We start from the raw sequence: 27,649 nt of genomic DNA, 5'->3' as shown, positions 1-27,649 counted from the left end.
GCTTATGTGCATGCTTGCTTTTAGGAGATCCCTCAAAGTTACACCAAAAGCTTACCTTTCAGCACTGAAAATGGTATTTTTCTGACAATTTAGGCAAATGGTAAACGAGCTGAGCTCTAGAAACCTTTTGGCTTGTACCAGCATAAAATAAGTCAGACCTAGGGGAATTATTTTAAGTTATTGATTGGGGGCCCACAAGTCTTGGTGGTCTGTCTAACACTGGGAACAGAAAATTCCAGCTTTGGAGATGAGCTATCCCCAGTCTGGAGAGCAGTGGCGAGCAGGTTCTTACTGAGACCCAAAAGAGGTGCTTATGTGGCTGAGCATGGGTGCCGCATCTTCCTGCTGTCACCTCCCAAGTACTAGGGATACTGGCTTGCTGACACACTTGGCTAGCTTCTTTTTAAATGATTAAAAAAAAGTCTCTATAGCCTTTATTATGGAGAACATGTTCAATAACATGTACACAGTAAGAAATGGAAAATCTTTTCCATTTCTAACTGACAATCAACAGCTTCCAAAGAACACTTCTTTCTAAATCATTGTAGGACTAGATTATTGAAATGTTTGGAGCCATACTGGTACCCAAAACTTTGAGGTAGGGTCTTACCCTTGCTAGGCAAAGAACACTTCCACTTTATAAAATTCCTAAACTGAACTCCCCCCACCCCCTTGACCAAAGTCTCGTTATAGCTGGTCTGACAGATCTTCCTGGCACTAATTTTACACTCTACCCCAATAGTAAGGCTACAAAGCCATAAATCATTTCTCCATTATTTGAGTAGATTCCAACCATGTAGCCCTGGATTACCTAGAACTCACTGATTACCAGGAAGGCCTCGAACTTGTGATGATCCTGCCTCTGTTTTCCCCAAGTGCTGGCATTATAGGAATATAGCACTACATATAGTTCTCGAAACTACTCAAAACACAAGCTTACGAAGAAAATAAAAGCAACTAGTGACTATAAAGTATAAATAATAAAACCAAATAGGAACTAGAAATACACTTCAATAAGACCAGTAACGGTGATATACGAACAATCTGCAAATAACAAAAACAAAGAAACCCTCATAAAAACCAACCAAACAAACCTATAAAGAAAAATATTAGAATAGGAAAAATAAAACGGTAAGAGGCTATTGTACCAACATTTGATACCCATTAAGTTTATATTGAATTGAAATGAGACTGACAACTGCCCAAACATTTGCATTATGTCTGCGAATGAATGGATACCCACAAACCCACCTCACGGGTGCTTCTCTCAGAAACCTTTGCACTGCTCTGAATGTTCTTACAAATTCAGGAAACACAGTTACTTGCCTATAGTTTACATAGAATATTTTACAAAATGTCAAATCAAGGGCTGGAGAGATGGCTCAGTTGTTAAGAGCACTGACTGGTTCTCCAGAGGCCCTGAGTTCAATTCCTGAAACCACATGGTGGCTCACAACCATCTGTAATGGGATCTGATACCCTTTTCTGGCGTGTCTGAAGAGTGACAGTGCACTCACATACATAAATAAATCTTAGAAAAAAAAAAAAAGTTAACATGTATGTGTGAGACCCTTGGTTCTATCCCTAGCACAATAAGAGTTCCAAATGTTTCAAATTACAGGGTTTAATAACTATTATTATAATATACTGATAATTATGCTTGACAATCAACTTGAGCATGTAAATTCAGAATTTTTTTTTTTGGTTCTTTTTTTCAGAGCTGGGGACCGAACCCAGGGCCTTGTGCTTCCTAGGCAAGCGCTCTACCACTGAGCTAAATCCCCAACCCCCAAACTCAGAATTTTTATTTGGCACTTGCTGCTCTAAGTAATAGCTTGAAGAACTAAATTTCTTAAAACAATAGTTGTATTTTAAATGTGGCAGAGAAGGGCTAGAGAGATGGCCCTCTGGAAAGCACTAGTAGTTCATCTAGAGGACCTGGGCTCCATTCCCAGGAGCCACATGCAGTTTGTGATTCTAGTTTCAGGGAATCTGCAGGTACTTTGTATACCCAAAGCAAGAAATAAAGCTGGCCCTTAGCTCAGGACACTTAAACAATCAGAACACGTGGGAGATAAGGAGACACGAGAAGTGCCAGAGGTAAATGCCAGTGACAGCACAGCTAGTGTGATCCCATCTCAAAACAAAGAATAAACACCTGAGATATATCAGAATGGTGACCTCGACACTCAGAATCCACACACGCACTCAGTCAGGAAACTGACATACAAGTCCCTCTCCTAAATGAAAAACTCACCAGTGATTACAGTTGGTTTCTGAAAACACTTCTGTTCTGGTGTTGAGTGTAACTTAGCATCATTTGCTGGTACGCTAACTCGGACCTTCATGCAACACTGACTGCCCTACTCCATGTCACCCTGCATGGTACACCTGGGCTAAAAAAGTAAACTTGTAAACAAACAGCCTTACACTTACTGAACATCACTTCCAATGCTAAACTCACCTTAGAGAATCAAGTGAAAAAGGTAACTTTCAAAGGCAAAAGAACCTCGTGACAGAGAACTGCAAAGAGCTGCCCAGCAGGGATGGAGCTCTATTCTATTTTGTGAAAAGCAGTAGGGGGCAGATACAGCTCATTCCAAACTAATTACATTCAGAGGGAAGTGGTGAATGGTGAACTTTCTATTGCTAGTGGCACTATGGCTTCATTCATATGACGCAACACAAAGCAGGTAGCCTGAGGTACAACAGTTGAGACCTAATATGAAAATACGTTTAAAAAGTTGAAAACAGGCAGGATGGTGGCTGCAAATGCCTTTAATTCTAGCACTTGGAGGCAGAGGCAGGGGGATCTGAGTTCCAGAATAGCCAGATACCTCTACATTGTGAGATCCTGTTCGAGGAAAACAATTATGACCAAATCCGCTTAAACCGTGGACCCTAGTAGGAAAGAAAAGCTAATGTTTCTATTAGATATTTTATGTAAATTATTAATTATCTTGTATTAATTTTAGAGAAAGTCATTTTAGTTTCACAATCAGCATTGGTTGATTTTATTACAGTGGACCTCGGGTGATATACTGGCTCACAACCACCTATAATTCCAGCTCCAGGTTATCCAACAGACTCTTTTGACCTCCAGGATAAAGGCATGCAATTAGTGTACACATACAACATGTAAGAAAAACAAGAGACATACAGGACACACCCTACCAGGGACCCAAGTTAAGAAGTAAGGCTCTGGGTTCCATCCCCAGCACAAACATAGCAGTCTAAACTATAAAACATTTCATCATAATCTTTAAGAATAGAAAACTTGGACTGGGGAATGTAGCTTAGTTGGTAAAGCGCTTGTCAAGCACGAGTGAGCTGTTGACCGGCTCTCCAGCACCTCATAAAATTACTGACACAAGTCTGTAATCCTGTCACCAGGGAGGAAAACAGGAGTATCAGAAATTCAATGTTATTCTTGGCTACACTAAAATCACACATCAAAAGTAGTGGATGATAAAAATTACAACCACTTTCTTCTTTTCTGAAGCAGATAGCAGAATGTTCTCAGTTTTAACACTTTAGAAGACAAGGTAACACATAAGATCTTAAATGGTCTGTCTAATCACCGCCTTCCAAAAAGCCATTTAAAACTCTGAAACTTCTAATCACTGGCAACTCATTTTTTAACAATAATGATACCTATTTAATGCTAAGTCAAACATAGAAGGGGTTAAAGATTCTCTTGCTAAAATATAAATAGATCACAAAACTGCCTTATAATACAAAGAAAATATTTTTATTTGTGTATCAAAGACTCTAAGGTTAACAGTTGATGTCAAGACACAAAAAGGTTTGAAAAGCTAAAGCTAATCAACCTCCCTTGATTATGTTAGAGCGTCTGATATGCTCCCAACTGAATCTTAAGCATGATGTGTTCAGGTGACAGGATTACGGTTCCTTTACATTAGTCTTCAGCATCTTTCTTTTTTTTCTTTTTCTTCTTTTTCTCTGGACTCTAAAAATAACCAACAAGAATGCTTTTTCAAATAGTGATAATTATTAACTTTTTCCGTATTAAGTGCAAAATCTACTCTTAGAAAATGAATTTTGTACCAAAACAACCTGAAACTGTAATGTAACAAAGCAAGCTTCAATAAACCATGAGCTGGGAGCAACTGTAATGTAACAAAGCAAGCTTCAATAAACCATGAGCTGGGAGCATGGTAACAGTACTTACCTTGCACGTATAAGGCTTTAGTTAGGTTCATGTCTTAGCACAGTAAACTCTCTTCACCGTAAGAAACTAAATTTGAGGGCTTGTGAGATAGATCAGCAGTTAAGAGCTGTTCTTCCAGAGGTCCTGAGTTCAATTCCCAGCAACCACATGGTGGCTCACAACCATCTATAAAGAGATCTGGGGCCCTCTTCTGGCATGTAGGTGTACATGCAGACAGAACACTCCTACATTTAAAATACATAAAAAAAAAAAAACCAAAAAAAAAAAAAACAAAACAACTAAAATTGAGAAGTGGCCTCCCTAACAAAAATACCATTATGCACTTTTGTTTTTCTACTACATTTTCCCTATCACACACCTGGTCATTTCTGACTAATAATACAGCACCTATTATAAACATCTGTGCTTAACGTCTGTTCTTAAATACCCTGAAATAAACTCAAAAGATAAAACGACACCAAAATCACATACAGGAACTGCTGTGCTGGTGCATGGCTCCTCCTCGGAAAGTGGCTCTTCCTTTATGTGTTTCTTTTTATCCTTCTTCTTTTTCTTCTTTACAGTCGGCTCCTCTTCTACTACCTGTTCTTCCTCCGCCTCCTCCATCTCCTCCTCTACTTCAGCTGGTGTAAGAATTATGATCGTATTAGACCTCCTTCAAAACCTAGGATGCTTTTCTTTCTGTCATTATAGTCAACGTTTTTATCCGTGTCTAAAACTATTAACCTTAAAATAATCTAAACCAAGCTGAAATAATTTTTCCACAATCAACTGTCATATAATAAAAGTCAGCATTAAAACAAAGGTGAAATCAATTACATAGCCCAATGGTTTTGGAAGGTCAAGAGGTGAAAATTTCTGTATCTTTATCTACTTAAGAATGTTTGATTAGACTTAAATTTTTATCCCGAAAGTAGAGAAATGGCTCAACAGGTAAAGTGCCTACTATACAAGCATAAGGACCTAAGCTTGGCTATCCAGCACAAGGAAGAAATCAGACATAGTGCTGTAAGCCTGCAACCCCATAATGGGGGGAGGGGGGAGCGGGAGGGAAGGGGAGGGGGGGGAAGGTGTTCCTGTAACTTGATGGTCAACTAACCCAGACAATCAGAGCTCTAAATTCAGTGAGATACTGTCTTTAAAAAACAAGGACAAAACTAAGACAGACCACACCCGATGTCCATCTCTAGTGTCCAGAACCACATATGCAAAAGCACAGCACACCCAAAAAGCTGTCATCCTTACAACTATTCAGTGAGATGGGAGAGACATGAAGTAAATAATATACCAGACAATAGAAGAGAATAAATACCAAGGATAAAAATGAAGCAGTGGTTAGGGAGATATTTAAGAAGGCATTACCCGTGGAAAGGCCAACACAAAGGTCAACGATGGAGGAAAGTGGTAAGAAGTCAAGAGTATGCAAGAATTTTGTGAAGCATGTATTTGGGGAGATGCCTTGCAGGTACATGAGAGCCAAAGGGCTATAGACAGCTGAAATTGTTAATCACGGACAGCATTCTAGAACCTGTTTTGAAATACTAGATAGAAAAAGACTTAGTCCTTGGATAATAAACAGCAGTCTGCAATATATTCTTCTGTTCTATGAACCAAAGAATGAAGAGAGAACCCTGCTTTATCAATCCTAAAGCTACCCAATTCAACAATAGTTCAGCATCCATTCTAAAGATTTTGTACATTTAGTTAATATACTGAATTCTACACATTTACTTATCTTACTTTATAATATCTAATTTAACATTCTCTTAACTACCCAAAGAACATAAAGACATATTAAAACATCCGTTTTCAATGAATGTAATGGTAGGCATTTCTCTAATACTTATAAACTATGTCTTAAAAAAAATCATCAAGATATTTGAGTATTATTATTATTCAAAAAATTATATGGAAAATAGGATGTCAGGTAAAGGCATTTGTGGAGAAGCCTGTGGACGGGAGTCTGCTCAGTTCCTGAACCCACTCGCATGATGTGTCTACCACAATTTGTACTGTGTCACGCTCCCCCGTACACCCCCAACAAAATAAATAAAAATGCAATGCTCTTTGTTTTCTTTTTGAAAATTCAAACTAACCTTTAATTTTAATCTTGGCTTTTTTTGCTTTCTTTTCAGTAATTTCATCCTCTTTATCTACCTCTTCTATTTTGCGTTTTTTAGAACAAGTTGGAAGTGTGGAGTCACCAGAGGGATCGTAAGTCTTCACTTCACTGAAAAAACCAAATAAATTGTGGAAAATCTTTACAAACACCTGTAACTGAAGTAATTCAAGAGAAAAGCAAGTACTGTTGGATAATGCAAAAGCACATAATTCTATTCTGTACTAGCAGCTTTAGGGTAGTTCAGGTCAGTCACAGGTAAGAGAGGACTCTAGGCTCCACTGTTGGAAGCAGCACCAGGAGGGAACTGATCAAGTGGAATCACCTTCCAAGTAACTGAAAGGCAAACTGCACTGACTCAAGGTTTAGTTACATAGTCCCATTTAGACACACCTTCACCACATGCTCTAAGTGACAAAGGACACAGATCCCTAGAAAGTAAACTAAATCTCAAGGCTGAGGTTTTTAGTTTATTCAGGTGCAGGAATCTGAAATATCCTGTCAGCAGAGCTGAGATGGTACAGTTTAACTTCATAAGCTACAAATACTAACTATCTAATAGTAAAGAGCCACACAGAAAAACACAACTGAATGGACTTTATGTACTTATAATGATGTCATTAAGCATTGCTCTATCCATATATATACCCTATGATTTCATTGAAATTCACACATAACTAGCTAAGGATGTTAGCATATGCCTAAACCCCAGAAACTGAATTCCAGGCCATATAAAAGCATAGTAATATAACAGTATCTTCCCTTTACTTTAAAAAACAAAACAACAAAACAAATCAGGGTGCAAGTTACCATCGAGGCAGCAAATATGAACACTATCAATTTCTAGCTGTACTGCCTCCATTTCCCAAGCCTATGCTGAAGGAATTTGATACACACTGTTCACTATAAAAACGAACAACTCCATTTCAGTCATCGAAACTCACAAATCCCACTTTGCCTAAAACACACAAGGTCTCAATACTCTTTATTATGGACTATTGATTTTTAAGTCCGTCGGGAGGTTTTAGAAAAACTTTCATTCTAAATAAGCTTTTAAACAAATGGCACACTACAGAGGAGGTGAAATGACTAAATAAATCCATGTTTATGAAGAACCAGCAGCAGAACAACAAGAATAAAAATGCTGCATGCTAAGCCCAACCTTATTTCAGCCCCAGAGACTACATACATGCTGGAAGGCAAACCAGCTCATAACATTGTCCTTGATCTATGAGGGCTTTGGCTTGCCCACAACACACAACCACCCCAACACATACAAATACATGCAAAAAATGTCTGTGATAAAAACAAAAACAAGAACTGAAATGTGGAAAACTAAATGGCAAGGAAAAATTATGTAAGAAATGGGTATATACAGACAACATGGTGGTGACTATAATTAAGATGTTCCCGGAAATTGCTCACAAGATCTAAAGAATTGCTGACACACAAAATATCTTGCCTGTCCCCTTGACTTGGCCATTTTACAACCCCACATTTCTCAAAATATTGACACGCTAAATATGATTTTTTTTTTGGTTCTTTTTTTTTTTTTCTCGGAGCTGGGGACCGAACCCAGGGCCTTGTGCTTCCTAGGTAAGCGCTCTACCACTGAGCTAAATCCCCAGCCCTAAATATGATTTTTTTATTTGCCATTTTTAAAGACTTGATTTCCTGTGTGTCTGACATTTGAGAGCTGCCAGGTGGGTTCTTGAGATCAAACCCAGGTCCTCTGCAAGAATAGTATGTTCTCTGAACTACTGAGCCATTGCTCCAGCACCCTTGTCGGATTAAAAAAAAAAGAAAGAAAAATGAGCATTTTGTCTGCATGTATGTATGCACATATATGTACACGTGTGTCTGGTTGTGAGCAACCACATGGGTACTGGGAACAAAAACTTGGGTCCTCTGAAAAATGACCTTAACAAATGCTTTTAATTGCTGATACATCTCTCTAGCCCCTTGCCAATTTTTGTAATGGTTAGTCCACATTGCTGTCTTAAGTTTACAATTAAAAAATAAAGCTGTCAAAACATTTAAATTAACAAAACCAATTCTTCATTCTTAAATGACTTTACCTTTTGTGTTCATACTTTTCTGCTTTTGCTAATGCCTTTCCCGTTCCACTTATTTTTCTTATCTAAAAGGAAAAGTGAAAATTACATCAAAACCTACAACCATCTTCTAGTGGCTATAGCATGCTGTAGTATGTGACGATGTTTTTGCTAATTTGAATAAACATGTCTCAATGACAAATACCATTAGCACATCAGCTGAAGAAATGCTGTGTAACATGAAATATTTATAGCTCATCAAGTTTTGACAAGCGGCTAGCCATCTGCCACAGACAAGTGTGTGGTTCTTACCCCTCTGTCCTCCAAAATCCTCAATCTGGCCTCTAATTTGGCTCTGTTCTCAGCTCCCATTGCAGAGCTGGAATCTTCACCAAAGGCGTCGTATCTGATAGCCAACACAGTTTTGGCCGCCAGCATTCGTGAAATCTAACAAAGCATAAAAACGAGAGGCAGCAATGCTTCTTTTCAAGAAATGGAGCAATCCTTATTCATGAGAAAATTGTAGGAAATCCCATTACCATTTATTCTATGCCTATTAATGAAAAGTGGAATTCAGTCTTTTTCTCTGCCCCTTCCTTCCCTTTACTCAGAACCAAGACAACTACACGTTCCCTCTTATCTTGTGCACATACATAAGATTCTTCAGGGCTGGGACACAGGCTGGTGCTGTAGCTGATACTGATCGTGTTTGATGCCTCACACTGAGTCTCTTTCAGATGACAGGGGAAAAGATAAGCCTCTTCATAAGCAAAACTTACAACTTTATTACTGTTAGTGACTGAGAATTTCACAAAATTTCAGTTTAATCCTATTCAATTAGGTAAGTATAAAACACAAAAATATGAAAAAATAGACCACTAAATCTGGCTTTTAGAAAATGTTTAGTACATTGTATATGCACTATCTAGCAGCAGTCTGGTTTCGTGCCATATCTTGTAACATATAAAAATGCCTCTTAACAAAAATAAACTAAAGTCTTATTGTTTACAGTAATTACAGCAGGAGAAAATGAGTGACAAAAAAAAATTAAACTTCATGGGCTGGAGAGAAGATTTAGATATTAACAGCATTTACTGGTCTTACTGAGAACCTGCATGCAGTCTACTATAGACATGGCAGGCAACAACCACTAAATCCCCAGTACCAAGGGAATTGATGCCCTCTTCCAGCCTTACCCGGAGTATACAAATATAGCTATGTATGTACAGGCAAACAACCAAAACGCAGCATCTTGGAAAGTTAAAAAGAAAAAAAAAAATGGAGAGATTATAACTCACCTTTCCTTTGTGTTTGGGACTCGTCTGGCCTACAAGAGAAGCATGATAAATAAGCCCATATTTAGGGGTGTCTCGTCTAGATTTGAGGGCCCTGAAAAGTGCCTTTTCTGCTCCCAGAATCTGAACTGTAGAAGCTGCATGCTTGGCCAAATTCAAAAGAGAACCTAAAAAATAAGAAAAGAAAAAAAAGCTTACAAAAATGTACTCCCGGGTATACTCAGGATTCAATTTCGCTGAAAACCCCAATGCTTCCTGTTATTCCTACTGCAAGAAAAGCTATGAGCTGGAGAACTGAGACTGTACACTCACACTTACAATAGTGATATGGACATTAATTAGCAATCTGATCATCCTCTAATAGAGACACTGAAAATCAAGCACGTCAGTCATTGCTGTAGATGCATGAGCTCTTATCAGTAGTATAGAGTCGGAATTATTTATTTCACCTTTTACAGGTGAATGAAGAAATGTATCTAGGTGCACACTAAGTACTCTGCTGGATTTGCTGCATGGAATACAGTTAGAAACATATTAAACACCAATGGAACAAACAAATTCCAGCTAGTCTACGCATTTCTACTGCTTCTAAGGTCACCTATGGACTGAGACTGGGTGAAGGTAATAAAACAGCCTACAGTAGCATGACCTTATAGCAAAGGGTACCTGGAATACTTGTCTGACAGTGCTGAAATAATTCTTTCACCTTAAAAAGAACTGCAGAGGGCTGGAGAGATGGCTCAGCGGTTAAGAGCACCCGACTGCTCTTCCAGAGGTCCTGAGTTCAATTCCCAGCAACCACATGGTGGCTCACAACCATCTGTAAAGAGATCCAATGCCCTCTTCTGGTGTATCTGAAGACAGCTACAGTGTACTTATATATAATAAAATGAATAAACCTTAAAAAAAAAAAAAAAAAAAAAAAGAACTGCAGAGCATAGCACTGTGTCCAGTTAATACTGTTATTTAAAAAATTCATTCAAAACTCGGTCTAATGAATTCTTTTTGATCCTGAGGACTGAGCTTAAGACTCAAACATGGTAATGTGAACTAACTTTATCCTTTTGACCAAGGACCACAGTGTCTCAGAAGAGGTAGTGACTGAAGCTGCCCTCATTATTCAAAATGAACTCAGGCAAGGCATCAGAAATCATCATTGAACACATGGTCTCCAGGCTTTACAAATCATAGTAAACCTTCACCTGCATGAGCAATAAGCCGCGCTCCAACCAACTCCCCAACCATGACTGTAACATTGGGTGCAATGGCCATCATTCGGTTTTGCAGATATTCATACAGCTGAGTTCTATATTCAGAAATTTCAATGACCTAAAATAAGGGATAAAATAAGGAAATCACAAACACATTATGAAAATTATGTAATTAATTAATTTTTAAAATATTAGCCCTCAATATTCACAAATGGAAATGCACAGGCAACTCACTGACAGTTCAATAGTACAGGACTGGGTTGAGACTATGAGTATGGGAGTTAGAGGCTAGCCTGGGAACCTGATAACAATAAGATGCAGACCTGTCTCATAAAAGCAAAAACTAAACAAAAAATTGTGTTCATAACATGGCTTCACTTATCATATTTCTCACCATATTTACCTAAATATGCACAAAAAAGATGGCATCAGATGAGGTAGTGACTGAACACCTTCAGATATTGTCAGGTGAATGAGTAAAATTATCATCATTGCCACCTGGAAATCATTAAAGACTTAGAAAGACCTCAACTATAACCGCCGTGGGTGTAATGTACCTGAGTACACAGATGTAGAATGTTGCAAATATCTTCTTCAGAAACCTCTGTTCCCATAGAGATCTCTGCAGCTGCTTTCACTTCAGCTTCTACTTCCTCTGACAGGAATTCAGAAAGAGTGGCAGATGCATAGTTCTTCCTGTCTCCTATGGAATGTTTGTAGATGAAGCAGAATCATTCCCTAGTAGTATCTTTCCTTATGAAAAGGCTTGATTTAGCAACAAACTTTCTTCAAGAACATTTAGGTAAAAATTTGACAGAGCATATTAGAAAAGGTAACAACTGAGAATAGGATCAAGGATAATATCAATCAAAGATGCAATATTCTCTTTCTCTCTCTCTCTGAGACAGCATTTATTTGTTTAGCCCTGGTTGTCCAGGAACTCTCTCTATAGACTAGGCTGGTGAACTCAGGGTCCCTCCTACTTCTGCCTCTGGAAGTGCTGGGACTGCCCCCTGAGGCTCTTACAGTTCAGGAGAATGGAACTTTGCCGGACCTCACAGCCAAAGTTAAGAATGCACGTTGACATCACTTAATATTAACCCTGCTGCCCTACCCTGTACTCGGTTTAACCCGCCTTTAGGAGAGCAAACCTCATTTGCCTTGAATTTCTTATGTATCCAACTTTTAGAATCTAAGCCAATGCACAACCGTAATCTTTTTTTTTTTTTAAAGCCAAACTTGAACAAGCTTTAGTAAATACCAGCCAGGTCCATACTCAGTATTCCCAGAGTATGGGCAAATAACAGCAACATTTTTATATATTGGTGATAAACAGTAATCTTTGTTATCTGATTAGATAACAAACCTGTCAGCTAGATTCATTTGGAGCTATTTTATCTGTTATTTGCAAAGTTAGACATTTGAAAGAAGCCATGTTTATTAAAATTACAAAAACAAAAACCAAAAAAGATCCCCTGATCCGGGCAATGGTGGTGCACACCTTTAACACCAGCATCCTGGAGGCAGAGGTAAGCAGACCTGCATTTGAGGTCAGTTTTGTCTACAGAGTGAGTTCTAGTACAGACAAGGTTGCACAGAGAAAACTGTTTCAAAAACCATAACGGAACAAAGTAAATGTTCAAATTGTTTTTAGAAATAGATAGTAAATAGCTTCATTTGTAACTTTTAATAAACTCCAGTAATCTTAAGTCCCCAATACAATTCTTACTGAGTTATACCAAATTTATTTCTTTCAGTAACAATCAACTCACCAACTTTCTGTAAACACTTGCAGTATGTCAAATTATCTGAAATAATTTTCCCTAACTCAGGAAAATGCCAGCCATACCATTCCCTACACCGCATAATGTAGTTGTTTAGTTCTTTATCCAAGTCATCTAACAAGGCTGTAAAATGAAATGAAAACAGAACTGAGTGAGACTGATAGTTAACACATATAACAAATTGCCTTTAAGTAAAACTACATTTAAGTAAAATTTTATTTGCATAAACTACATTTATGCCATATAACCATTACTACCATCTCTTCAGAATATCTTATACCCTTTAAAAAGCACTAAAGTTCTCCTACCCTAGTCTAGAGGTAGACGGTACAGTTCAAGGCTAGTCTGATTTACACTGAACTCCAGCCCAGTTACAGCTACTCAGTAGGACTTCCAAGTAGGTTTCCAAGCAAACCAACCAACCAAGCAAGCAGACAGCCCAACAACCAACAACACTAACACAATGCACTGCCCAGGGACTGATGTCACTTGCTGCCAAACTTAATAACTGAGTCCAATCACCAAGATCCATAGGACTGAACAAGGGAATGAGACTTCCAAAAGCTGACACACCAACTCTGTGATATACACAAGTATATGTAATGGTGATAAATTAACTCATATTGTTCTCCTGCAATTCCCAAGAATATGTCTGTATGTGTGTCTCATGAGTGAAATGATGAGCAATTTGGCTTGCTTCTTTAAAAAAACAAAACAAAACAAAAAACCAGAAAAAGTTCCTGTGCAATGCGTGTGATCCACGTGGTCTGGGCATTAAATCTGCTTATTTCGAACAGCCATCTCCGTGTATTGTTTGGTTTTTTTCACAGGTGAAACCTTCCACACTGTGACATGCATTGTTATTTCTTTTAAAGGTCAAATGATCTCTTACTGTGTACATATATTTATGTTTACATTTTGTTCATTCATGGATGGTTAAAAATGAGTGTATGCTGTTGGGGCTGGGGATTTAGCTCAGTGGTAGAGCGCTTACCTAGGAAGCGCAAGGCCCTGGGTTCGGTCCCCAGCTCCGAAAAAAAAAGAACCAAAAAAAAAAAAAAAAAAAAAGAGTGTAAATAATACTGTTATGAACTGTTATGGTAACACAAAGAACTTAAGTCTATGATTTTAATTCTTTGGATACACATTAAGTAATAGAATTTTTAGTCAAAGCAATTTTTAGTACTAGCAAATGCCTCAACTTTGTTTTTTGTTTTTTTTTCCCCCGGAGCTGGGGACGGAACCCAGGGCCTTGTGCTTGCTAGGTAAGCGCTCTACCACTGAGCTAAATCCCCAACCCCAATGCCTCAACTTTGATATTTCTTAAAAATTTTCAATTTATTGAAAACCCAAAGGCTGGAGAGATGGCTCAGTGGTTAAGAGCACAGACTGCTCCCAGCAACACATGGTGGCTCACAACCATCCGTAATGAGATCTGATGCTCTCTTTTGGTGTGTCTGAAGACAGTTACAATGTACTTATATATAATAAATACTTTAAAAATTCCAAAAAGGTCAGGCAAAAACCAAAACTGTAAATATCCCTGTTGCAGTTTTAACACTTAGGGACAATGAGATGAATCAGTATGTATTATTAACATCATTCCTTATTAAAAGAATAAAATCAAAGCTTAGATTTTTTTTCTATTCTGCTTTCTGAATTATCTATATTTTGAAGTTTTAGTTCGTCTTTCTCAACAGACAGCAATAGCAACAAGTTAGGGGAAAAAAAGAACTAAACAGATCAGACTGCCATGTACTTACAAATTGCCTGAACGATCATTGTGTCTACTTTATCAGCACTGAATTTCAATCTGTATCGAGATAGGCTAGAGAAATGAAGAGAAATAAATTAGATGAATTTGTACGAAGTACTTTAATCGACCTCCCCATTTGTGTGTTCATTTGAGTGGCTAAGTGTAGGCTAGAGATCTACCTTGTCTTTTGAAATTCACTGGACGGAACCTTGCAGAGAAGGTTAGGCTACCTAGCAGCTGAGCTCCAGGGACCTGCCTCTCCCTAACCCTCAGGAAGCCCAAGATCTTTACCTGAGTTCTGGTGGACTGCCAAATAACTTATAAACTGAGTTATTTCCTAAAGCCCTCGGTCTTTCAAGATGGAGGTTCACTATACAACTTAGGCTGGCCTTTGATCCCACTATTTTCCTGCCACAGGTTTTGGTACCAGGGTTATGTCCATTTCATAAGCTCAATGTACTAATCTTGACAGTGTACTCAATTCATCTTGAAAAGTTTTATAGTTCTAAATCTCTATTCCTATCTTTAGCTTTTGTAAGGGGGAAAAATCTGCTAGATATGAACATGCTGCACAAAACCATTTTGTGATGGTGTGCATCTAGTGATACTTTTTTTGTCTTTTTCTTTTTTTTTTTTTCGGAGCTGGGGACCGAACCCAGGGCCTTGCGTTTGCTAGGCAAGCACTCTACCACTGAGCTAAATCCCCAACCCCTAGTGATACTTTTAATAGGTTGTTTTATTTATATCCCTATTTAGAAGGGCTTTAATATAGCTTAGCATAGCTAGCTTTGAATTTGCCACACAGAGAGGATGAATACACCTATACCAATATAGCCTAGATTTCTGTATGAATTAATTTGTTATGTTGAGTTAGGATAGAGAAAGTCATATTGACTGCTGCCTTACGATTGCATACCACAGGGGTTTCCTTTACATTGCAGAACACTTTCAGTATCTCTGATTTCCATCAGAAAGAAACGGTTGGTTTTTTAGTGTTGTGCTATTTTTAAGTAATATATTCAAAACCCTTTCCAACCAAAACAGGGTTTCTCTGTGTACTCTGACTGTCTGGGAAGGAACTCAGAATGCTGGGATTCAAGGTGTTCCACCACTGACAATTGTTAGAATACTACTTAGGCAATCACAGCATACTATGAACACTGAGTTTCGTTCACTTGCAATACATTCACGAGCAGTGGAAGTCAAATCCCAGCACCCACCTAACAAGTCAGCAACCGTGCATCGGACAGGACCAAGAGGTGTGCGGGTTTCTAGTCTAGCCCAGGAAACCTATGTCCCAGGTTCCAGGGGAGATTCTGCCTCAAAGGAATAGCAAGAATGATAGGACATTTGAAAACCTCTTTTGGCCTTATAAACACAAACCATGTACATATATATGTACAAAGCAAAGTTCTTTCTCAAACCAAAGCAAAGTCATGAGAGTAAATACAAGTGGATTTATATCATGGTTCCACAACTAAATCAGCTTTTTGACACTGAGGAAGTTTTTTTGAGGAGGACAGCATCTCCTTCACATTAATACTTATACATTTTTACCATAGATGTACATAAATATGTGTATGTATATAAGTAAGCACACTTAATTTTTCTATACTTACCTGTGGGCTAGTCCAAGACACATGGCTGCCATCTCCCGTGGTTCTACCCCAGGAATCAAGCCATCCATTTGTGATCGTATTCCTCTCATAAGTTCATTAACAACAGGACTATGGATACAGCTGAGATTCAATTTTTCCTATAAAAACATTCGTGTTTTCAGATAGTGTCTTTTAAGAATTCACTAACGTGAATTCACAGGTTCACCTCAAACACACAGTAACAATTCTACCTTAGCTCCAGGAACTATCTCATTGGATCCTGATATTTCTGGTATTTTAAAACAGTATTGATCTAAGGATATTATATATTATAGATACTTTTCTCAAATGTACATGGTGTTTGTTTCTACTATCTAAAAATGCTGATGGAAATTAAATATGAAAACCTTCCAATTACCCTTCCAGCTAGGCTGTATGATTCCCAAGATGCAAAACATTATTTTTTTTAATTTTATTTATTATATATGAGTACACTGTAGCTGCCTTTAGACACACCAGACAAGGGCATCAGATGTCATTACTGATGGTTGTGAGCTACCATGTGGCTGCTGGGAATTGAACCCAGGACATCAGAAGAACAGTTAATGCTCTTAGCCACTGAGCCATCTCTCCAGCCTCACCCCATGTGAGTTTTTGTGCAGGTGCCTTCAAAGGCCACACAGTATCAAATCCCCTGTAACTGAGTGATGGGTAGTACAGAGTTGTGTAATGTGGTAATGGGATCTGAAGTCCAGTCATCTGCAAAAGTGCACTAAGCACGTTAAACACTGACCCATTACTCTAGCCATTTACTTAGCTTAAAAATTACAAAGTATTTATATACTCACAGTATTTTAATCAAAAGAAACAGGGAAAAGTTTCAGTCTTTTCCCGATGGATAAGTGCGTCCCTTAAACACACCTCCCCAAGAGTACTAATAAACAGTATAAACACATGTAATGAGTATCTTATTGACTCTGCATTTTGTGGCATACAAATTCCATGTTGTAAGAAAGAATGTGTTTTAAAAAACAAAACTGTTTCAATTGTAGCATTTTCCCTGTCCACTTCACATGTATTTGTTAATCCCTTCTTATAGACCAATATTTTATAACACCACACACAAGTAATTATAGGTATGCACCACCGTACTTTATTTAATGTTTTCCCCTCTTGTACTTTTATGCCTGATACTAAAAACTTCAAACGAGGGGCTGGGGATTTAGCTCAGTGGTAGAGCGCTTACCTAGGAAGCGCAAGGCCCTGGGTTCGGTCCCCAGCTCCGAAAAAAAGAACCAAAAAAAAAAAAAAAAAAAAAAAATTCAAATGAACACACTTTTACTCAAGAGGAAAAAATTAAATTATGGGAGATTCATCATAAAAAATGTGAATAGGTGGCATGAGTAGCCGGGTTAGAGCTTATGTTATTTTTTTTTTCTTTTTTCTTTTTTTTCGGAGGTGGGAACCGAACCCAAAGCTTATGTTATTTTTGTCTTTGATTTCTACAGTGTACAGGGAATGCTTGTTTTGGCAACTTCTAGTAGAGATTATGCTGCCTAAAGAAAAATTAGGAGAACAGATGACAAATACTACAAAGGGTGGGCCATGCAGCTCTAAGTCATGGAAGATCATAACTTGTCCTTTAAGTCACATCCTCAGCCCGACTTTACCTTTATGACCCCTCCTAGCTTAGCATCAGCTACAGCCAGAGGTTCATGGGCTTCTTTGACTATTTTCTTCAAAACTTTTTTCAGCTGCTTATTGATCTTGCCTTCCATCAGAGCTGTGAACGCTTTGCAGAAAAACAGAAAAATCAGAGTTATAACTGAGAGTTCTGATTTAAATTTTAAAGCCAAGAAAAAAATGACTCGTGTAAATGTTTTATAAAACCAAATCCTAAGTGCCAGGCATGATGATGCACAGTGATTATCCCAGCACTTGGAGGCAGGAAGAAGCAGAACCAGAGTTAAGGCCAGCTAGGTGTACAAAGTGAGATCCTACCCTGAAGTAAATAAGATGGTTAGGATTTAACTTCTTTTTACAGGCCACTACTCTACACCCCCGGCTGGACTTGTGAGCCTGCTGTCTTTAGTTTTTCCAAGTGCTTAAGCAAGCATTGTGCACCAGCATGCCTGGTATTTATGGATGTGCTTTGTAAAACCCTGTCTATTTCCCTTTGCCTTCTAATATTGTGGACATTGATTCCTAATAGCTTTATAAAGAGACTTCCTTTATCCTTTCCTTACAGTGTTTTAGTCTTTGGATTGGGGATAAATTGTCTGTTGAGCACGGCCTTGGGCCTAATCCTTAGCAACACACACACACACACACACACACACACACACACACACACACACACACACACACAGTGCAGCACTTTAAAATTAAAATTGAATTTCATTTTCCTAGTTTAAGTTTAAATTTTTGTTGCTTTACGTGTATAGGTGTTTGCCTAGACGGATGTATATCTATGCGTCAAGTGTATGCGTAGTGCCTGTAGAGGCCATAAAACAGCATGAGATAAACACCTGTGAGCTGCCATGTGTGTGCTGGGAATTGAACCTGGGTCCTTTGGAAGAGCAGTCAGTCTCTCCAGTCCATCTCTAGTTTGTAATTCTCTTTATCACCCAATTTTAATTTTAACCTATCACACAAAAGTCCTTCCCTTAAATGTATTTCTTCTAAGTATAAAATCTCTACACTAGGGCTAGAGAGATGGCTCAGCGGTTAAGAGCATTGACTGCTCTTCAAGGGGTCCTTCCTGGGTTTAATTCCCAGCAACCACATGGTGGCTCATGACCATCTGTAATAGGATCTGATGCCCTCTTCTGGTGTGTCTGCAGACAGCAACAGTGTACTCATATACATAAGATAAGTGAATAAATCTTAAAAAAATCTCTACACTATATAACTCTAGATTCTATTCTAGATCACCATTTTTCTTCAAACAATACTTATCACTTCAAAAACCTTGCTCATAAAATAACTTCAGGGGCTGAACCAGACTACTCCTCAGAGGTTCTGGATTCAAGTCTCAGCACCACACTGCAGCTCACAACCATCTAAAACTGCAGTTCCACAAGATCTGATGCCCCTTTTTTGGTGGACAGATATATGTGCAGACACACCTATTTACATACAGTAAATGAATCAATAAATTTTTAAAAAGTAAATTCAAGCAAAAACAGGGCTAGCGGGGTTGGGGATTTAGCTCAATGGTAGAGCGCTTGCCTAGCAATTGCAAGGCCCTGGGTTCGGTCTTCAGTTCCGAAAAAAAGAAAAAAGAAAAAAACAAAACCAGGGCTAGCATGATAGCTTAATGGGCCAAGGCTTCTGCCACCAAGCTGAACCCAAATTTGACCCCAAGACCTATGCGGTAAAGAGAACAGAGCACTCTCATTAGCTGTTCTGGCATGATTGTACCCTTCCAGTTAAATAAAATGTTCAAAGAAATGTCTTATATGAGCTCCCAACAGAGAATATTAATTATACAAAGTGTAATTAACCTACAGTTACTCAGTTTTGGTTCTGCCTTATAGGACCAGGAGCTAGTTCCATAGGTAAAATGCTTGCCATTCAATCAACCAAACGAAACTGAGTAACCAAATCCAGTCCCTGGAATCCATGTAAAGGTAAATGGAGAAAAGTGGCTTCACAAAATTGTCTTGACTCCTGCCCATGTGTCATGGCATGTGTCCCTGCATGAACTGCCTTATAGCATATGGGATACTGATCAGTTAGTGGAGTGCCTAAGATCACTATAAATTCAAGGTCATCCTCAGTTGCAGGGTCATCTTAGCTACTCTCCTCTCCCCCCAAAACAAACTAATTTGCAAGAGACAATATACCTTAATTACCAGAAAAAAAAGTTCCATCTGATAAAAACTAAGACATTCATTATAGAGATTTCTGATTCTTGATATAGTTCCCTTACTTCCAAAAATGATTATAAGCCTATGTTTTATCACTTATAACAGAGGTAATATACTTTTATAGGACCGTTTCAAAAACTGTGATCAGTTCATTAGATATTAGTAGTAAAGAAACTTGCTTTTGTGTTTGGCCATACCATTAATCCCAGCGGTTGGGAGGCAGAGACAGGCAGCTAAGATTGATGACAGCCTGGTCTACAGAGTTCCAGGACAGCCAGGGCTACACAGAGAAACCCTGTGAGAGATTAATTTAAACTATGGTGAATGGGTCTTAATAGAGTGGGTGGAGTATGGTGGTAGCATATCCTAGTAGACAGGAGGTTGACACAGGAGTATCCCAAAGTCTGAGGCCAGACAGGGCTATAAAGAAAGACCCTGTCTCAAACAGGATTGGAGGCTAGAGTTCAATTCCCGAATCATGTGGGAAGCCTGACCCTTCAAAGTTGTCCTTGGACCTCCACTAAGCAGACCCCCCCCCACTCCCTGATGTGTGTGTGTGTGTGTGTGTGTGTGTGTGAGAGAGAGAGAGACAGAGAGACAGAGAGACAGAGAGAAGAAAATCTTAAGGATAGCATCCATCACCAGGATATTGTACTTTACAGATGCAGGAGACTCTAGCTACTGATGGGCTGATAAAAAAGGATATGGGGGTGGGGGTGGTATCTAAAGTAGGTATCACTCATCTAGCACACCTCGGTTTGGTTCCTAGCACCTATGTTGGGCAGCTCACAACCACATGTAGCTGCAGGGGATCCAATGCCCCTGCCCTATGTGAGTGCCTGCATGCAAAACTCCACAACACACAACATAAAATTTAAAATAAAGCTAGTCTGTGAGGCATGGTTACATTATGTATCCTAGCTGACCTCAAACCCAAGAGGTGAGACCACCTCTACAGTGCTCGGGTCAAAACCATGCCTAGTCTCTATATACATAGAATGAGCTTCACTGATGGTCCTCCCTTAACCTATCTTCCTATTATAGGTAACCCATTAATATTCTAGCATAATAGATGGAATCTCAATATCCCCACCAAAACCAGTATTTTTCCCTTGTATGATTAAATGTTTAGACCTGTAAATTCTTGTCTAGTTTTTTAAAAAATATTTACTTTTTTATTTTATGTATATGAGTACACTGTTGCTGTCCTCAGACACATCAGAAGAGGGCATCAGACCCCATTACAGATGGTTGTGAGCCACCATGTGGTTGCTGGGAATTGAACTCAGGACCTCTGGAAGAACAGTCAGTGCTCTTAACCACTAAGTCATCTCTCCAACCGTCTTGTCTAATTTTAAACCATTTTTATAGTCCTTCATTCTCAAATCATAACAAATAACTGAGGGATTAAAGACAGAGAACAGGGCTGTTCCCACGACATGATCCAAATTTGAGGGCTCTAAATTACCCCTTCCTTTAAATTAAAACAAATGTACAAAAAAGTTTCCTTATATAAACTTTCATGCCCTTTGGTACACATACATGTATTTAAAAAAACTATTTCCTTTTTAATTTTTAATATTGATATACTCTGGTGAGCTTTATTACCAATTGTTTTATTTCTAGTGGCTAGTCTCAACTTTAAACCTTGAATTAGTAAAATTATTAGAGCTGGGTACATGACCACATTACCTTGGTCCCTTGTAGAACAGCTTTTACTGAATTGTGCTTCAGCATTAGGCTATTGGTTTCCACAGGGAGATCAACTTAACCACTTGTCATCTCTCATCACATGGGGGAAACCAACCCTATGGTGAAAAAAGCTAACTCAATGTTGTCTCAGTGGTAGTGACGAATGGGTTAGATCACTGAAACTCAGTTCCAGTAAGATGCATCATTGACAACATTGAGGAAGATTAACTCAGGCAACTGAAGACAACTTTTTAATAAGAAAAACAAAATGCTAAATTTTTAAATAAAAAAAACTTCTCTTACTGTAAATTCTTATTTACCTGCTAATGCTTCTGCTGTATCCTGAAATTTCTCAAAATGTTTTAGCTTTACTCTAAAATTAGAAGAGAACAAATGTTATTGAAAGAAATGATTCTGCAAAACTACATAGCCAGAAAACAGAAACTAGATGTTTCCACAGCATACACTAATAGTAAAACCAACTTGCTAGATGTAGGACACCTGTCTATAATTGCAGTTCTTCAGAGGCCAACCCAAGAGGATCACAAGTTCAGGTACTTAACCTGTGTTCCTACTTATTAATATAAAAATAAAAGACCAAGGGTGAGGTCTAATACCCCAGCATTTGGGAGGCAGAGGCAGGAGGATCTCTGTGAACTCAAGGTCAGTCTTGTCTATAAAAAGATCCTGTCTCAAAAACCAAACACAAAAGTTGGAAATTTGGTTCAATGGTAAAGCAAGGACCAGGGCCTCTATCCTCAGCACCAACCAACCAATCACCCTCCAGGTAGAAGTGTGAAAAAATAGCTTGTTGTCAGACCCGCTTTTGTTTTTCGGTATCAGCAACATAGTTTACAGCTTATGATACTGCTTTCTGTACACAGAGATGTATGTATCAGTTAGTTCATTGTTGTCTCAGTGGTAGTGACGAATTTTTGTTAAATCACTTAAATTCAGTTCCAAAAGGTATACATCATTGACAACAATGAATAAAGATTAACCCAGCAAAGCATATAACCCTTTAAACCAGGGGGGGAGGAATCAAGCCTTCTATATTCCCTAAAACAGTAGTAGTCACAGTAAATTTTTCTTACCTAGAAAGATAAATCCTGATAGTCTTCCTCCCCACCCCAGAAGGCTAGAAAAAGTACTGATTTTATCTTTTTTCTGTCCTATCCTATTCCCATTCTGTTTGTATTATTATACTCCATTTAAATCTCTCAGAACTTATCTAAATATTCAAGGATGCAAAAAGGTGCAAATGGAATTATATTAAGCCAATTATTACAGTGCAAGACTTTCCTCAGTGTATCACGAACATCTCTCCAAATCACTGAGACCTAATATACTCAACTCATTCAACAATGGTATTACAGCTGGAACACCACAAATGATGACTCCATATTTATAGTCCCCTTTGCCCTTTCTTTCTTTCTTTTTTTTTTTTTTGGTTCTTTTTTTCGGAGCTGGGGACCGAACCCAGGGCCTTGTGCTTCCTAGGTAAGCGCTCTACCACTGAGCTAAATCCCCAGCCCCCCCTTTGCCCTTTCTTTAAGTCAACTATTCTTTACTCTTTTGTGTGTTTACTAGCAGTAGCAGACTTATGACCAAATATGGACATCCATAGATGACCCCTCTATTTGGAGTAAACAATAGGATCAGAGTTTCTTCTCAGGACTACATACACCTGGGGGGTTATTTTGCAAGATGATTCAGAATGGTTAAATGCTGACCCTGACTTTGCTCTGAGGAAAGCCTACTACCACTCCCCTCAACCTAGTTACCATTGTTTTACTTTCTTCTCAAAATCTTGATTGAGGAAACATGGCTTAATTTAAAACCTAGAATTTACAACCTAGTTTTTTACCCCCAAGAGCTAGACAGGAATAAAAGTCATGGAAGATAAATACACTGAGTATTCAGAAAGTCTTTGAATTATCAATCCACGAAACTATAACTCCCCATGCTTCATATAATTCCTGCTTTAAAAAAGAAGTTTACAACATTTAATTTACGATATAGTGGGTCCTCAAATATCCCATAAAATATTAACCTTGGGTTATTGTCCACTGTACTCTATAATACAAATTAGCTGTGATGAACTATGTTCCAAATAAAAGAGCCTCAATTACTGGGTGGTGGGGCACACCTTTAATCCCAGAGGCAAAGGAGTCTATGGTCAGTCTAATCTACAGCACTAGTTCCAGGACAGCAAAGATTACACCCTGTCTTACTCCCACAGAAAACAAAATCTTGCCCTAACTAGATTCATACTAACACTGTTCATAAAATAGATTTCCAAAACCCCAAGAAGCTGAAAATAGCAAACAAATTAAGAGGCCCCCACAAACCACTGTACCCCTAAATTCTTACTTCAAGATTACTTACATTTTATTTGCTTTCTCTGGAGTTTCAAATTCTTTCCACAAACTATCAACCTCTTGAAGTTTCTTCTCATTCAGAACCTGCAATAAACCAGTTTTCTTCAAAGGCAGTTTAGACATATACAACTATTTCTTCCTTCCTTCCTTCCTTCCTTCCTTTATGTGCCCTAGGCATGAAATAGCTTTGGCCACCGAGCCAGGCATCAAGCTAGGATGAACAAAGGACGGCCATCTGCTTTGCCCCTGACTGATGTAAGAACAACACCACAAATCTGGTGTCTCTTTGCCCATTGCCAGGGGGCGACAACTATATTTTTCAACTCAAACAACTATTAACATAAAATATGGGGAGAAAATGTTTCTCTTATTGAAATTAGCTAGTTTTCTTACAGAGCATAAGTCATAAGTGCTCCAAATTGTATTTTGTATATAACATTTTAAGAATATAGGCTCATCCCTTGAGTAGAGCAAAATATAGAAGTTATCCTATCATACAAAATTCTCAATCTGATTTTAAAGATTAATTTATTTTATTTATATGAGTATACTACAGCTGTCTTCAGGCACATCAGAACTGGGTATTGGATCTCTGTTGCAGCTGGTTGTGAGCCACCATGTAGTTGCTAGGAACTGAACTCAGGACTTCTGGAAGAGCACTCAGCGCTCTTAACCCCTGAGCGACATCTCCAGCCTAAGTCTCAATTTCTAATTGTTCAGAGACTAACTATAGTCATTGCTCATCAACTGCCAAGTAAATAGTAGAGAATGACTCTTGAAGAGTTCACATTTTCTTCTAGCTAAAGAAAATATTAGAAGATAACAAAAGGATTAACAGAATTGTCATATTTGGGAGATTTTTGTCCCATTCTCTTATGCCTGCTGTTGGAGGTCAAGACTGTCCCCTAGAACTGGAGGTACAAATAATTGTGAGCCACCATGTAGTTGGGTGCCGGAAAGGTAAGTCCTCTGAAGAACAAGTACTCTTAGCCACTAAGGGATCTCTTCAGCCCCAAATTGTCATCATTCTTAAAACTAAAGTTAAAGCAGAAAGAAAGCGCAATAAAATCATGGTGATTAATAGTTATCCAAATTATTTACAAATCCTGTAGAGCAAAGAAAACTTTGGCTGTACCCAATCATGCCACCATATATCGTTTCTAAGCAGTAATTAGAACACTCACTGCCTGACCCAAGCATGAAAAAAATCTGTAGCCAATACAACTGAAGGTATTGGAATGTCTAGAAATTGAACCAAGGGCCACAAGTGCCAGGCAAGTATTTTTACTATATCCCTAACCCTGTTTTCCTTTTATTTTATGACAAAATCTCATTAAATCACTTCCATAGGTCTGTCTTCACTTCCAGGAATTATAATTCATTAGTACGGGCATTAGTCTGTGCCAACAGGGCTTTCTCTCAAAATCTAATTCATATTCTATCATTTTGAAAGATCATGGAAAAAGGCAGCAACTAGTATTGTTGGGACTCACATAAAATATTCACCTTGCGCAGTACGCAATTCCCTTCTCACAAACTGCAATCACTAGCACTAGATCTAGAATATGCCTCCAGTAATATAAATACCAAGTAATTATAAACTGAAAATTTCAATACTCAACCCTCCAATAAAGTAACAACACACAGCACATTTATCACAAAAACCATGGAACACTGGAGTATCCTAATAAGTAAATAATAGAATGCTCAGCACATGGACACTCACTCTACCTCATTGTTTCCACATCTCAGTAGTCTGCCATTGTTCAACGGTTTCCATGATAATAAAGTTGTAAGCTATTTCTTACAATGAGAAATGGCTCAGTGGCTAAAAGCATCCACTGCTCTTCCAGACACCTGGGTGCAAATCCACATGGCAGTTCACAATTGTCTGTAACTCCACTAACTGACTTCACAGACACACATGCAGGAAAAACACCAAAGCACATAAAATAAAGAAAATAAAAAACCACCAAAACCTTTCCCTATTTAAACAAGGGACACTAAAGTTTAATAGCAGCCACCTAGATTTCTCTGCATGTTTGCAATTATGAACTCCCTGGTTTATACAATCACATCAGGATAAGCCTCACATAGTCCAAACTGGAAATCATGAACATGTCCCCAACTGTCTCACTTAAACAAAAACCCATCAATCCTGTTGCTAGCAGCCCAAATTTCCATTCAAGCAATCTCATTGAATTTAAAAACAAAAAACAAACAAAAAGGACATGACACTTCTAGGTATGGGAAGAGGTTTCATTGCAGATATGAGGGAAAGAATACAGCCAGAGGCATCTAGAATGGTCCAGGCTGAGCAGGGACAAGAGAGGAACAGAAAGACCAAGACCAAATCTGACGACCAAGAGACAGTTGTGGACAAAATGGCTGGGTTATATAGAAATCAGTTAAGCTGGGAAGGGTTCTAGCCCAGTTACTGGGCTGAAGAATATACAGGGAGACTGGCGGCCAGTCAGATTTGCCGTTAATAGGCACCTCAGCCATTTGTCCTGAGTCCTAACATTCATATTGTCTAAATTAAACCACAGCATAACTTTCTCTTGTTCCTTCCTGTTATCACACAGTAAAATAATGTTTCGATAAAACAAATTACACCAGTCAGTACTCAAAACCTTCCAAACATGCCTGAAAGGACCCTGATCTTGGAAGCCAGCTTTAATCTACTTAAATATAAATGGAATGTTAGGGGCCAGCCAATCCTACACAGCGAGACCCTCCCTGAAAAATAAAAGCCCGTGGATGACGATGCACACCTTTAATTACAGCATTTGGGACAGAGGGAATTCCAGGGCAACTCGAGCAGCAGAGAAACCCGGTCTAGAAAAACACAAAATAAATAACTGGGGCTGGAGAGATGGCTCAGTGGTTAAGAACACTGACTGCTCTTCCAGAGGTCCCGAATTCAATCCCCATCAACCACATGGTGGCTCACAATCTGTAATGGGATCTGATGCCCTCTTCTGGTGTGTCTGAAGACAGCTATACTCATACATAAAGTAGTAAATGTTAAAGAATATAAAAAAATTACTGATCTTGAATTAGGGATGTAGCTGTGTGACAGGACGCTGGTCTAACATGTACACTTAGGTTCTATCCCCAACACCGTAAATATTTTTATTAAATGAACGTTTTATTATTACTTGTAAAAAAGGGTCCTACCCATTTTTTAAACTGAGCAAATCTCTAAAGCAGAGGAGGGCGCCCTAAAGTCGGAGAAGCCACGTGTTCACTTGAAAAACCGGCTCTTGATTTTTCACATCCTTTCGGATCTGGGAACTTGAAAGACACTCAAATGTGTTCCGTTATTCCGTCTCTCCTTAAATCTTAACATGGATAGCTGTCTGTCCCACATAAGCCTTTTGGCTCAACAATTCCATCTCACCTACCTTAAAGATGGCGTAGCCAACGGACGTTTCAAATAGGACCAACATGGTGAGGCCAGATCCGGGCGCTACGCGGCTAACCGCGAGCCCTTACTCCACTGCAAAAGACTAACTTTCGGCTACTGAAGGCTCCCTAGGCCTCAGACGCTGGGAAGCGCAAACGCCTTTGCCTACCCGCGGGCGGGGAGACCACGTTGCCTAGACGTTCCACACCTCTCCGCATGGAGCAGCAAATACGAAAGTCTCCTTCTCCAAGGATTCTGGGATGTCAACGTCACTTCCGGTCGATTA

General features: G+C 38.7%; 1 protein-coding gene and 5 non-coding genes across 8 annotated transcripts; all 6 read right to left on the bottom strand.

The window, feature by feature from the left end:
- Nucleotides 1-3,729: 3,729 nt before the first annotated feature.
- Nucleotides 3,730-27,649, bottom strand: Nop58 (NOP58 ribonucleoprotein). Of its 3 annotated transcripts, NM_021754.2 has the most exons (15): nucleotides 27,362-27,567; nucleotides 23,962-24,038; nucleotides 21,894-21,946; nucleotides 17,680-17,801; nucleotides 16,031-16,167; nucleotides 14,419-14,483; nucleotides 12,644-12,778; nucleotides 11,429-11,574; nucleotides 10,863-10,989; nucleotides 9,664-9,827; nucleotides 8,678-8,812; nucleotides 8,390-8,451; nucleotides 6,289-6,422; nucleotides 4,664-4,815; nucleotides 3,730-3,970 (listed from the first exon to the last, which is right to left on the bottom strand). In NM_021754.2, exons 1-15 carry the CDS (start codon nucleotides 27,404-27,406, stop codon nucleotides 3,920-3,922), a joined length of 1,605 nt encoding a protein of 534 aa, NP_068522.1. In that variant the 5' UTR covers nucleotides 27,407-27,567; the 3' UTR covers nucleotides 3,730-3,919. The 3 variants fall into 3 exon arrangements, with proteins under 3 accessions (NP_068522.1, XP_063123733.1, XP_063123734.1); XM_063267663.1 differs by having other exon boundaries at nucleotides 3,730-4,815; nucleotides 27,362-27,649; XM_063267664.1 differs by lacking the exon at nucleotides 27,362-27,567 and adding an exon at nucleotides 21,574-21,689 and having other exon boundaries at nucleotides 3,730-4,815; nucleotides 23,962-24,033.
- Nucleotides 10,741-10,824, bottom strand: LOC120094946 (small nucleolar RNA SNORD11). The gene has a single exon (XR_005489621.1). It is a non-coding gene; the product is annotated as a small nucleolar RNA SNORD11 (small nucleolar RNA).
- LOC120094947 (small nucleolar RNA SNORD11B) lies at nucleotides 11,292-11,371 on the bottom strand. The gene has a single exon (XR_005489622.1). It is a non-coding gene; the product is annotated as a small nucleolar RNA SNORD11B (small nucleolar RNA).
- LOC120094943 (small nucleolar RNA SNORD70) lies at nucleotides 21,709-21,792 on the bottom strand. Its single transcript, XR_005489618.1, has one exon. It is a non-coding gene; the product is annotated as a small nucleolar RNA SNORD70 (small nucleolar RNA).
- Nucleotides 22,477-22,563, bottom strand: LOC120094942 (small nucleolar RNA SNORD70). The gene has a single exon (XR_005489617.1). It is a non-coding gene; the product is annotated as a small nucleolar RNA SNORD70 (small nucleolar RNA).
- LOC120094899 (small nucleolar RNA SNORA48) lies at nucleotides 24,116-24,260 on the bottom strand. Its single transcript, XR_005489591.1, has one exon. It is a non-coding gene; the product is annotated as a small nucleolar RNA SNORA48 (small nucleolar RNA).

This window comes from Rattus norvegicus, chromosome 9 (genome assembly GCF_036323735.1).
Source record: "Rattus norvegicus strain BN/NHsdMcwi chromosome 9, GRCr8, whole genome shotgun sequence".
In the NCBI taxonomy this organism is placed as follows: Eukaryota; Metazoa; Chordata; class Mammalia; order Rodentia; family Muridae; genus Rattus; species Rattus norvegicus.
Note: the sequence above shows the minus strand (reverse complement) of the source record. Positions and strands in the feature narration are given on the sequence as shown.

What these genes read in the sequence shown, in the direction of transcription:
- Nop58 (XM_063267663.1), bottom strand. Translation starts at nt 27,406, where the DNA reads ATGTTGGTCCTATTTGAAACGTCCGTTGGCTACGCCATCTTTAAG. An exon ending in TTGGCTACGCCATCTTTAAG is followed by an intron (nt 24,039 to 27,361) that starts GTAGGTGAGATG and finishes GGTTTATTGCAG; the next exon opens with GTTCTGAATGAGAAGAAACT. An exon ending in TACAGCAGAAGCATTAGCAG is followed by an intron (nt 17,802 to 21,893) that starts GTAAATAAGAAT and finishes TTTTCTGCAAAG; the next exon opens with CGTTCACAGCTCTGATGGAA.